At 38.9% G+C, this 13,340-nt stretch overlaps 1 protein-coding gene across 4 annotated transcripts in view; it reads left to right on the forward strand.

Annotated features, from left to right (window-relative positions):
- LOC117324967 (serine/threonine-protein phosphatase 6 regulatory ankyrin repeat subunit A-like) overlaps positions 1 to 13,340 on the forward strand; it is a 140,470-nt gene that overhangs the window by 96,480 nt on the left and 30,650 nt on the right. For 2 of the 4 annotated variants that reach the window (XM_033880813.1, XM_033880816.1), the window contains exons 14-20: positions 1,933 to 2,061; positions 5,268 to 5,381; positions 5,737 to 5,835; positions 5,989 to 6,192; positions 8,620 to 8,718; positions 10,986 to 11,087; positions 12,875 to 12,880. In XM_033880813.1, the coding sequence (XP_033736704.1) occupies positions 1,933 to 2,061; positions 5,268 to 5,381; positions 5,737 to 5,835; positions 5,989 to 6,192; positions 8,620 to 8,718; positions 10,986 to 11,087; positions 12,875 to 12,880 (753 nt within the window). The remainder of the gene's footprint in view (positions 1 to 1,932; positions 2,062 to 5,267; positions 5,382 to 5,736; positions 5,836 to 5,988; positions 6,193 to 8,619; positions 8,719 to 10,985; positions 11,088 to 12,874; positions 12,881 to 13,340) is intronic. The other 2 variants (XM_033880814.1, XM_033880817.1) reach the window with 1 other exon arrangement.

Here is a 13,340-nt window from a genome sequence, read left to right on the forward strand (position 1 = left end):
ATAACACTGGTACTCGATACTTACAACGTATCTTATATAACACTGGTACTCAATACTTACAGCGTATCTTATATAACACTGGTACTCGATACTTACAACGTATCTTATATAACACTGGTACTCGATACTTACAGCGTATCTTATATAACACTGGTACTCGATACTTACAACGTATCTTATATAACACTGGTACTCGCTACTTACAACGTATCTTATATAACACTGGTACTCAATACTTACACCGTATCTTATATAACACTGGTACTCGATACTTACAGCGTATCTTATATAACACTGGTACTCGATACTTACAGCGTATATTATATAGTTATTGTCTACACAAAGTCAAAATACTGGTACACATTACTTACACCGTATCTTATATAGTTATTGTCTACACAAAGTCAAAATACTGGTACTCGATACTTACACCGTATCTTATATAGTTATTGTCTACACAAAGTCAAAAAGACAGTACAATGACCAAATAACTTGATTTCAATAATTTCTGTGTAAAAGCGACATTTAAAATGAGCTATTAAGAGTTAATTGGATTGATATTTGGAAAGTCAATATGGGTTTACCAACCAGGTACAAAATTAATACAGACATTGAGAATAAATATAGTGTGGAGATGTTGATAGGAAGTTTGGGAACATGTTTGGTGTTACTTTGGTGTTAATACAGGAGGGGGAGAGGAAGTTTGGGAACATGTTTGATGTTACTTTGGTGTTAATACAGGAGGGGGAGAGGAAGTTTGGGAACATGTTTGGTGTTACTTTGGTGTTAATACAGGAGGGGGAGAGGAAGTTTGGGAACATGTTTGATGTTACTTTGGTGTTAATACAGGAGGGGGAGAGGAAGTTTGGGGACATGTTGGATGTTACTTTAAGGTTAATACAGGAGGGGGAGAGGAAGTTTGGGAACATGTTTGATGTTACTTTAAGGTTAATACAGGAGGGGGGAGAGGAAGTTTGGGAACATGTTTGATGTTACTTTGGTGTTAATACAGGAGGGGGAGAGGAAGTTTGGGAACATGTTTGATGTTACTTTGGTGTTAATACAGGAGGGGGAGAGGAAGTTTGGGGACATGTTTGATGTTACTTTGGTGTTAATACAGGAGGGGGAGAGGAAGTTTGGGGACATGTTTGATGTTACTTTGGTGTTACAATACAGGAGGGGGAGAGGAAGTTTGGGAACATGTTTGATGTTACTTTGGTGTTAATACAGGAGGGGGAGAGGAAGTTTGGGAACATGTTTGATGTTACTTTAAGGTTAATACAGGAGGGGGAGAGGAAGTTTGGGAACATGTTTGATGTTACTTTAGTGTTGATACAGGAGGGGGAGAGGAAGTTTGGGAACATGTTGGATGTTACTTTGGTGTTAATACAGGAGGGGGAGAGGAAGTTTGGGAACATGTTTGATGTTACTTTAGTGTTGATACAGGAGGGGGAGAGGAAGTTTGGGAACATGTTTGATGTTACTTTAAGGTTAATACAGGAGGGGGAGAGGAAGTTTGGGAACATGTTTGATGTTACTTTGGTGTTAATACAGGAGGGGGAGAGGAAGTTTGGGAACATGTTTGATGTTACTTTGGTGTTAATACAGGAGGGGGAGAGGGAGTTTGGGAACATGTTTGATGTTACTTTGGTGTTAATACAGGAGGGGGAGAGGGAGTTTGGGAACATGTTTGATGTTACTTTGGTGTTAATACAGGAGGGGGAGAGGAAGTTTGGGAACATGTTTGATGTTACTTTGGTGTTAATACAGGAGGGGGAGAGGAAGTTTGGGAACATGTTTGATGTTACTTTGGTGTTAATACAGGAGGGGGAGAGGGAGTTTGGGAACATGTTTGATGTTACTTTGGTGTTAATACAGGAGGGGGAGAGGGAGTTTGGGAACATGTTTGATGTTACTTTGGTGTTAATACAGGAGGGGGAGACATCTGTTCATTATGTGGCAGAACTCACTAAAAACATGGCGCACAGTGAGTTTGAGGATACAGACATCACCAGGCTATTATTGGAGTACGATGGAGATACCAGTACACAGACTAAACTGGTAAGTATATCATATACCAGTACACAGACTAAACTGGTAAGTATATCATATACCAGTACACAGACTAAACTGGTAAGTACATTAAATACCAGTACCCAGACTAAACTGGTAAGTATATCAAATACCAGTACACAGACTAAACTGGTAAGTATATCATATACCAGTACACAGACTCAACTGGTAAGTATATCAAATACCAATACACAGACTAAACTGGTAAGTTTATCAAATACCAGTACACAGACTAAACTGGTAAGTATATCATATACCAGTACACAGACTAAACTGGTAAGTACATCATATACCAGTACACAGACTAAACTGGTAAGTATATCATATACCAGTACACAGACTAAACTGGTAAGTACATTAAATACCAGTACCCAGACTAAACTGGTAAGTATATCAAATACCAATATACAGACTAAACTGCTAAGTATATCAAATACCAGTATACAGACTAAACTGCTAAGTATATCATATACCAGTACACAGACTAAACTGGTAAGTACATTAAATACCAGTACCCAGACTAAACTGGTAAGTATATCATATACCAGTACACAGACTAAACTGGTAAGTATATCATATACCAGTACACAGACTAAACTGGTAAGTATATCATAAACCAGTGAGACTAAACTGGTAAGTATATTATATACCAGTACACATGCTAAACTGGTAAGTATATCATATACCAGTACACAGACTAAACTGGTAAGTATATCATATACCAGTACACAGACTAAACTGGTAAGTACATTAAATACCAGTACACAGACTAAACTGGTAAGTACATTATATACCAGTACACATGCTAAACTGGTAAGTATATCATATACCAGTACACAGACTAAACTGGTAAGTATATCATATACCAGTACACAGACTAAACTGGTAAGTACATTAAATACCAGTACACAGACTAAACTGGTAAGTATATCATATAACAGTACATAGACTAAACTGGTAAGTATATCAGATACCAGTACACAGACCAAACTGGTAAGTATATTAAATACCAGTACACAGACTAAACTGGTAAGTATATCATATAACAGTACATAGACTAAACTGGTAAGTATATCAGATACCAGTACACAGACTAAACTGGTAAGTTTATTATATACCAGTACACAGACTAAACTGGTAAGTTTATCATATACCAGTACAAAGACTAAACTGGTAAGTTTATCATATACCAGTACACACACTAAACTGGTAAGTATATCAAATACCAGTACACAGACTAAACTGGTAAGTATATCATATACCAGTACACGGACTAAACTGGTAAGTATATCAAATACCAGTACACAGACTAAACTGGTAAGTATATCATATACCAGTACACGGACTAAACTGGTAAGTATATCAAATACCAGTACACAGACTAAACTGGTAAGTATATCAAATACCAGTACACAGACTAAACTGGTAAGTATATCATATACCAATACACAGACTAAACTGGTAAGTATATTAAATACCAGTACACAGACTAAACTGGTAAGTATATCAAATACCAGTACACATGCTAAACTGGTAAGTATATCATATACCAGTATACAGACTAAACTGGTAAGTATATCATATACCAGTATACAGACTAAACTGTTAAGTATATCATATACCAGTACACAGACTAAACTGGTAAGTATATCAAATACCAGTACACATGCTAAACTGGTAAGTATATCATATACCAGTATACAGACTAAACTGGTAAGTATATCATATACCAGTATACAGACTAAACTGTTAAGTATATCATATACCAGTATACAGACTAAACTGGTAAGTATATCATATACCAGTATACAGACTAAACTGGTAAGTATATCATATACCAGTACACAGACTAAACTGGTAAGTATATCATATACCAGTACACAGACTAAACTGGTAAGTATATCATATACCAGTACACAGACTAAACTGGTAAGTATATCATATACCAGTACACAGACTAAACTGGTAAGTATATCATATACCAGTATACAGACTAAACTGGTAAGTATATCATATACCAGTACACAGACTAAACTGGTAAGTATATCATATACCAGTACACAGACTAAACTGGTAAGTATATCAAATACCAATACACAGACTAAACTGGTAAGTATATCAAATACCAGTACACAGACTAAACTGGTAAGTATATTAATACACAGACTAAACTGGTAAGTATATCAAATGCCAGTACACAGACTAAACTGGTAAGTATATCATATACCAGTACACAGACTAAACTGGTAAGTATATCATATACCAGTACACAGACTAAACTGGTAAGTATATCAAATACCAGTATACAGACTAAACTGGTAAGTATATCAAATACCAGTACACAGACTAAACTGGTAAGTATATCACATACCAGTACACAGACTAAACTGGTAAGTATATCAAATACCAGTACACAGACTAAACTGGTAAGTATATCATATACCAGTACACAGACTAAACTGGTAAGTTTATCATATACCAGTACACAGACTAAACTGGTAAGTTTATCAAATACCAATACACAGACTAAACTACTTAATTGATCATAGTATGTCATATTTATACTCATTCATGTAATATGTGGGATAATTACAATAGTAAATATGTATTGAAATGTTTACTGTTGTAACTTAATTATGTAACATAATTGTAATCACTAACTATATACATTACTGTACCTATTGTTACTGGTGTATTGTAATCACTAACTATATACATTACTCTACCTATTGTTACTGTTGTATTGTAATCACTAACTATATACATTACTGTACCTATTGTTACTGTTGTATTGTAATCACTAACTATATACATTACTGTACCTATTGTTATTGTAATCACTAACTATATACATTACTGTACCTATTGTTACTGTTGTATTGTAATCACTAACTATATACATTACTGTACCTATTGTTATTGTAATCACTAACTATATACATTACTGTACCTATTGTTACTGTTGTATTGTAATCACTAACTATATACATTACTGTACCTATTGTTATTGTAATCACTAACTATATACATTACTGTACCTATTGTTACTGTTGTATTGTAATCACTAACTATATACATTACTGTACCTATTGTTACTGTTGTATTGTAATCACTAACTATATACATTACTGTACCTATTGTTACTGTTGTATTGTAATCACTAACTATATACATTACTGTACCTATTGTTACAGACTCATGAATCACCACTACACTACAGTGCTAGATCAGGAAATGAAGACATCCTGATGGAAATTGTTAAAAATATCAAAACCAGTGTCCAGTCAGCGGTCAATACACAATCAAAAGTAGGTCACTGAAGGTCAAGTTCACTCTCAAATGTTAAAGATGATATCAGAATCATGGTAGTATATAGCTCATCCAAGAACTATTTGGACATTACAAAGGAATTAAATGCTGTGTATGAAAATATTGAAATTTGAAAGTGTAGAAAGCACTTCTGGTATGGAATCTTGGAAGAGTATTTCATTGTTCTAAGGGCTGAAGGATCTACATTAATTTATGTTGTAACCTGCATCAAATTTGAATGTTTTTATTGCTTAAGTTTTTTATAATCAAGTTCACTTTAGCTGATGAAATCCAGACCCATAGTTCAGATATTTTTGTATTTTCCTACTGTTTTCCCCTTCTGTCTTGTTGTAGAATGGGTGGTCTCCCTTGCTGGTGGCCAGTGAGCAAGGTCATCTTCAGATTGTGAAAATTCTTCTCCAGAACCATGCTCGTGTCGATGTGTTTGATGAGGTAGGTAATAACATCTAGACCTCCAGTAATAGTCCTATTGTAATCTTTATTGTTCAGAAGTAGATCATGTCAGATCCTAATTGTCCTATTGTAATCTTTATTGTTCAGAAGTAGATCATGTCAGATTCTAATTCCGCGATTTATGTACTACAGCATCATGGGAAGGCAGCTCTTCACCTCGCGGCTGAGAATGGCCATCACCTTGTTGCTGATGTCCTGCTGTGGCACAAAGCTTTTGTCAACGCGAAATCTAAACTAGGTGTCACACCACTCCATTTAGCGGCTCAGAATGGATTCAACAGACTAGTTAAGCTGCTGCTGGAGACGCATGGAGCCACAATAGATGCTTTGTCTCTGGTAAGTCTGTTTATATAGAGTGACTACTGTTACCCCGCGTGACCTGGTCTGTTACCCGCAGGTGACATCACCACTACCAGATCTGGTCTGTTACCCCCAGGTGACATCACCACTACCAGACCTGGTCTGTTACCCCCAGGTGACATCACCACTACCAGACCTGGTCTGTTACCCCCAGGTGACATCACAACTACCATACCTGGTCTGTTACCCCCAGGTGACATCACCAATACCAGACCTGGTCTGTTACCCCCAGGTGACATCACCACTACCATACCTGGTCTGTTACCCCCAGGTGACATCACCACTACCAGACCTGGTCTGTTACCCCCAGGTGGCATCACCACTACCATACCTGGTCTGTTACCCCCAGGTGACATCACCACTACCATACCTGGTCTATTACCCCCGCGTGACATCACCACTACCAGACCTGGTCTGCTACCCCGTGTGACATCACCAATATCAGACCTGGTCTGTTACCCCCAGGTGACATCACCAATACCAGACCTGGTCTGTTACCCCCAGGTGACATCATTACTACCAGACCTGGTCTGTTACCCCCAGGTGGCATCACCACTACCATACCTGGTCTGTTACCCCCAGGTGACATCACCACTACCATACCTGGTCTATTACCCCGGCGTGACATCACCACTACCAGACCTGGTCTGCTACCCCGTGTGACATCACCAATATCAGACCTTGTCTGTTACCCCCAGGTGACATCACCAATACCAGACCTGGTCTGTTACCCCAGGTGACATCACCACTACCAGACCTGGTCTGTTACCCCCAGGTGACATCACCACTACCAGACCTGGTCTGTTACCCACAGGTGACATCACCACTACCATACCTGGTCTGTTACCCCCATGTGACATCACCACTACCAGACCTGGTCTGTTACCCCCAGGTGACATCACCAATACCAGACCTGGTCTGTTACCCCCAGGTGACATCACCACTACCAGACCTGGTCTGTTACCCCCAGGTGACATCACCACTACCAGACCTGGTCTGTTACCCCCAGGTGACATCACCACTACCAGACCTGGTCTGTTACCCCCAGGTGACATCACCACTACCAGACCTGGTCTGTTACCCACAGGTGACATCACCACTACCATACCTGGTCTGTTACCCCCAGGTGACATCACCACTACCAGACCTGGTCTGTTACCCCCAGGTGACATCACCACTACCAGACCTGGTCTGTTACCCCAGGTGACATCAACACCACGGGACCTGGTCTGTTACCCCCAGGTGACATCACCACTACCAGACCTGGTCTGTTACCCCCAGGTGACATCACCACTACCATACCTGGTCTGTTACCCCCAGGTGACATCACCACTTCAAGATCTGGTCTGTTACCCCAGGTGACATCACCAATACCAGACCTGGTCTGTTACCCCCAGGTGACATCACCACTACCATACCTGGTCTGTTACCCCCAGGTGACATCACCACAACCAGACCTAGTCTGTTACCCCCAGGTGACATCACCACTACCAGACCTGGTCTGTTACCCCCAGGTGACATCACCACTACCAGACCTGGTCTGTGACCCCAGGTGACATCACCACCACCAGACCTGGTCTGTTACCCCAGGTGACATCACCACTACCAGACCTGGTCTATTACCCCCAGGTGACATCACCAATACCAGACCTGGTCTGTTACCCCAGGTGACATCACCACTACCAGACCTGGTCTGTTACCCCCAGGTGACATCACCACTACCAGACCTGGTCTGTTACCCCCAGGTGACATCACCACTACCAGACCTGGTCTGTTACCCCCAGGTGACATCACCACTACCAGACCTGGTCTGTTACCCACAGGTGACATCACCACTACCATACCTGGTCTGTTACCCCCAGGTGACATCACCACTACCATACCTGGTCTGTTACCCCCAGGTGACATCACCACAACCAGACCTGGTCTGTTACCCCCAGGTGACATCACCACTACCAGACCTGGTCTGTTACCCCCAGGTGACATCACCACTACCAGACCTGGTCTGTTACCCCCAGGTGACATCACCACTACCAGACCTGGTCTGTTACCCCCAGGTGACATCACCACTACCAGACCTGGTCTGTTACCCCCAGGTGACATCACCACTACCAGACCTGGTCTGTTACCCACAGGTGACATCACCACTACCATACCTGGTCTGTTACCCCCAGGTGACATCACCACTACCAGACCTGGTCTGTTACCCCCAGGTGACATCACCACTACCACACCTGGTCTGTTACCCCAGGTGACATCAACACCACGGGACCTGGTCTGTTACCCCCAGGTGACATCACCACTACCAGACCTGGTCTGTTACCCCCAGGTGACATCACCACTTACCTTTAGCAAACTGACATGTTGTAATCCCATGTATCATTGATATGGTTTATTCTCCAGGCCAAAAGAACTCCATTGCACTATGCTGCTCAAAATGGTCAGATGGAGGTTTGCAGTACGCTCCTCAAGATGAAGGCAGATGCCAATGCTACAGATGTTGTGAGTAGACTTTTCATTAGGTGTTTTATATGCAGTTCTTATACGACAGTGTTTGGACGATTGTATCTCTCTATGGTATCCTAGTATACAATTATACGACCGTGTTTGGACGATTGTATCTGTCTGTGGTATCCTAGTATACAATTATACGACAGTGTTTGGATGATTATATCTCTGTGGTATCCTAGTATACAATTATACGACAGTGTTTGGACGATTGTATCTCTGTGGTATCCTAGTATACAATTATACGACAGTGTTTGGACGATTGTATCCCTCAGTGGTATCCTAGTATACAATTATACGACAGTGTTTGGACGATTATATCTCTGTGGTATCCTAGTATACAACTATACGACAGTGTTTGGACGATTGTATCTCTCTGTGGTATCCTAGTATACAATTATACAACAGTGTTTGGACGATTGCATCCCTCTGTGGTATCCTAGTATACAATTATATGACAGTGTTTGGACGATTGTATCTCTGTGGTATCCTAGTATACAATTATACGACAGTGTTTGGACGATTGTATCCCTCTGTGGTATCCTAGTATACAATTATACGACAGTGTTTGGACGATTGTATCTCTGTGGTATCCTAGTATACAATTATACGACAGTGTTTGGACGATTGTATCTCTGTGTGGTATCCTAGTATACAATTATACGACAGTGTTTGGACGATTGTATCTCTCTGTGGTATCCTAGTATACAGTTATACGACAGTGTTTGGACGATTGTATCCCTCTGTGGTATCCTAGTATACAATAATACGACAGTGTTTGGACGATTGTATCTCTGTGTGGTATCCTAGTATACAATTATACGACAGTGTTTGGACGATTGTATCTCTGTGGTATCCTAGTATACAATTATACGACAGTGTTTGGACGATTGTATCCCTCTGTGGTATCCTAGTATACAATTATACGACAGTGTTTGGACGATTGTATCTCAGTGTGGTATCCTAGTATACAATTATACGACAGTGTTTGGACGATTGTATCCCTCTGTGGTATCCTAGTATACAATTATACGACAGTGTTTGGACGATTGTATCCCTCTGTGGTATCCTAGTATACAATTATACGACAGTGTTTGGACGATTGTATCTCTCTGTGGTATCCTAGTATACAATTATACAACAGTGTTTGGACGATTGCATCCCTCTGTGGTATCCTAGTATACAATTATATGACAGTGTTTGGACGATTGTATCTCTGTGGTATCCTAGTATACAATTATACGACAGTGTTTGGACGATTGTATCTCTGTGGTATCCTAGTATACAATTATACGACAGTGTTTGGACGATTGTATCTCTCTGTGGTATCCTAGTATACAATTATATGACAGTGTTTGGACGATTGTATCTCAGTGTGGTATCCTAGTATACAATTATACGACAGTGTTTGGACGATTGTATCCCTCTGTGGTATCCTATTATACAATTATACGACCGTGTTTGAACGATTATATCTCTCCGTGGTATCCTAGTATACAATTATACGACAGTGTTTGGACGATTGTATCCCTCTGTGGTATCCTAGTATACAATTATACGACAGTGTTTGGACGATTGTATCCCTCTGTGGTATCCTAGTATACAATTATACGACAGTGTTTGGACGATTGTATCTCTGTGGTATCCTAGTATACAATTATACGACAGTGTTTGGACGATTGTATCTCAGTGTGGTATCCTAGTATACAATTATACGACAGTGTTTGGACGATTGTATCCCTCTGTGGTATCCTAGTATACAATTATACAACAGTGTTTGGACGATTGTATCCCTCTGTGGTATCCTAGTATACAATTATACGACAGTGTTTGGACGATTGTATCTCTCTGTGGTATCCTAGTATACAATTATACGACAGTGTTTGGACGATTGTATCTCTGTGGTATCCTAGTATACAATTATACGACAGTGTTTGGACGATTGTATCCCTCTGTGGTATCCTAGTATACAATTATATGACAGTGTTTGGACGATTGTATCCCTCTGTGGTATCCTAGTATACAATTATATGACAGTGTTTGGACCATTGTATCTCTGTGGTATCCTAGTATACAATTATACGACAGTGTTTGTGGCACTAGACCGAGACTCTAGAACACCTGTGTGTCTCTGTCATATGTAGAGGTATTAGTAAGGTGTCACCTTACTCTACCTGTGTAGAGATAACTTATATTTACCTGTATGTATTGTATACCTGTATAGGGAGAACTAATATTTACTTGTATGTATTGTTCCATAGCATGGTCAAACCCCTCTCCATCTGGCCGCAGAGAATGACCACTCTGATGTTGTCAAGCTATTCCTGAAGTATCGACCAGAACTTGTTACCATGGCAAACACTGTAAGTTTGTAGATTTAAAGGAACCTTTATCTTTCTGGTATGTTTATTGTAACCCCATGCAATGATAACAAAATTGTTAAACAAATTAGATTGATATCTATATTATACATGTAATATATTGATGTTACACTTTTGAACGTTTGTATCTTTATCACATTATATCAGAACGTCTGTCTTTATCACATTATATCAGAACGTCTGTGTCTTTATCACATTATATCAGAACGTCTGTGTCTTTATCACATTATATCAGAACGTCTGTGTCTTTATCACATTATATCAGAACGTCTGTCTTTATCACATTATATCAGAATGTCTGTGTCTTTATCACATTATATCAGAACATCTGTCTTTATCACATTATATCAGAACGTCTGTCTTTATCACATTATATCAGAACGTCTGTCTTTATCACATTATATCAGAATGTCTGTGTCTTTATCACATTATATCAGAACGTCTGTCTTTATCACATTATATCAGAACGTCTGTGTCTTTATCACATTATATCAGAACGTCTGTCTTTATCACATTATATCAGAACGTCTGTGTCTTTATCACATTATATCAGAACATCTGTGTCTTTATCACATTATATCAGAACGTCTGTCTTTATCACATTATATCAGAACGTCTGTGTCTTTATCACATTATATCAGAATGTCTGTGTCTTATCACATTATATCAGAACGTCTGTATCTTTATCACATTATATCAGAATGTCTGTGTCTTTATCACATTATATCAGAACGTCTGTGTCTTTATCACATTATATCAGAACGTCTGTGTCTTTATCACATTATATCAGAACGTCTGTATCTTTATCACATTATATCAGAATGTCTGTGTCTTTATCACATTATACCAGAACGTCTGTATCTTTATCACATTATACCAGAACGTCTGTGTCTTTATCACATTATATCAGAATGTCTGTGTCTTTATCACATTATATCAGAACATCTGTCTTTATCACATTATATCAGAATGTCTGTGTCTTTATCACATTATATCAGAACGTCTGTGTCTTTATCACATTATATCAGAACGTCTGTCTTTATCACATTGTATCAGAACGTCTGTCTTTATCACATTATATCAGAACGTCTGTGTCTTTATCACATTATATCAGAATGTCTGTGTCTTTATCACATTATATCAGAACGTCTGTCTTTATCACATTATATCAGAACGCCTGTCTTTATCACATTATATCAGAACGTCTGTGTCTTTATCACATTATATCAGAACGTCTGTGTCTTTATCACATTATATCAGAACGTCTGTGTCTTTATCACATTATATCAGAACATCTGTGTCTTGATCACATTATATCAGAATGTCTGTGTCTTTATTACATTATATCAGAACGTCTGTATCTTTATCACATTATATCAGAATGTCTGTCTTTATCACATTATATCAGAACGTCTGTCTTTATCACATTATATCAGAACGTCTGTGTCTTTATCACATTTTATCAGAATGTCTGTGTCTTTATCACATTATATCAGAACGTCTGTGTCTTTATCACATTATATCAGAACGTCTGTATCTTTATCACATTATATCAGAACGTCTGTCTTTATCATATTATATCAGAACGTCTGTCTTTATCACATTATATCAGAACGTCTGTCTTTATCACATTATATCAAACTCTTGATATATATCACCATATCACTATGTACTGTTTCCTGTCATCAGTGTTTTTTTCATATAAATATCATGTTGTGTATATTTTGTGAAGATTGTAACTTGTTGAGCTATTTGTTACTGTACCCTAGGATGAGGTGAGTAAATAATAACTCCCATTAACAGTATAATCTCCTCCTGATTTCAGTAGACAGTGTTATGTCCCTTTAATGCCTGCTAACAGTATTCTGTATTATCTCCCCTTGACTCCTACAGTATTCTGTATTATCTCCCCTTGACTCCTACAGTATTCTGTATTATCTCCCCTTGACTCCTACAGTATATTATATCATCGCCCCTTGACTCCTACAGTATATTATATTATCTCCCCTTGACTCCTACATAATTTTGTATTATCTCCCCTTGACTCCTACATAATTTTGGATTATCTCCCCTTGACTCCTACATAATTTTGTATTATCTCCCCTTGACTCCTACATAATTTTGGATTATCTCCCCTTGACTCCTACATAATTTTGGATTATCTCCCCTTGACTCCTACACTGTTTTCCATTGTCTCTTGACATCATTGGGTTTTCTCCCTGGTTGTGCTTGATG

The sequence above is a fragment of the Pecten maximus genome, chromosome 4 (genome assembly GCF_902652985.1).
Source record: "Pecten maximus chromosome 4, xPecMax1.1, whole genome shotgun sequence".
In the NCBI taxonomy this organism is placed as follows: domain Eukaryota; kingdom Metazoa; phylum Mollusca; class Bivalvia; order Pectinida; family Pectinidae; genus Pecten; species Pecten maximus.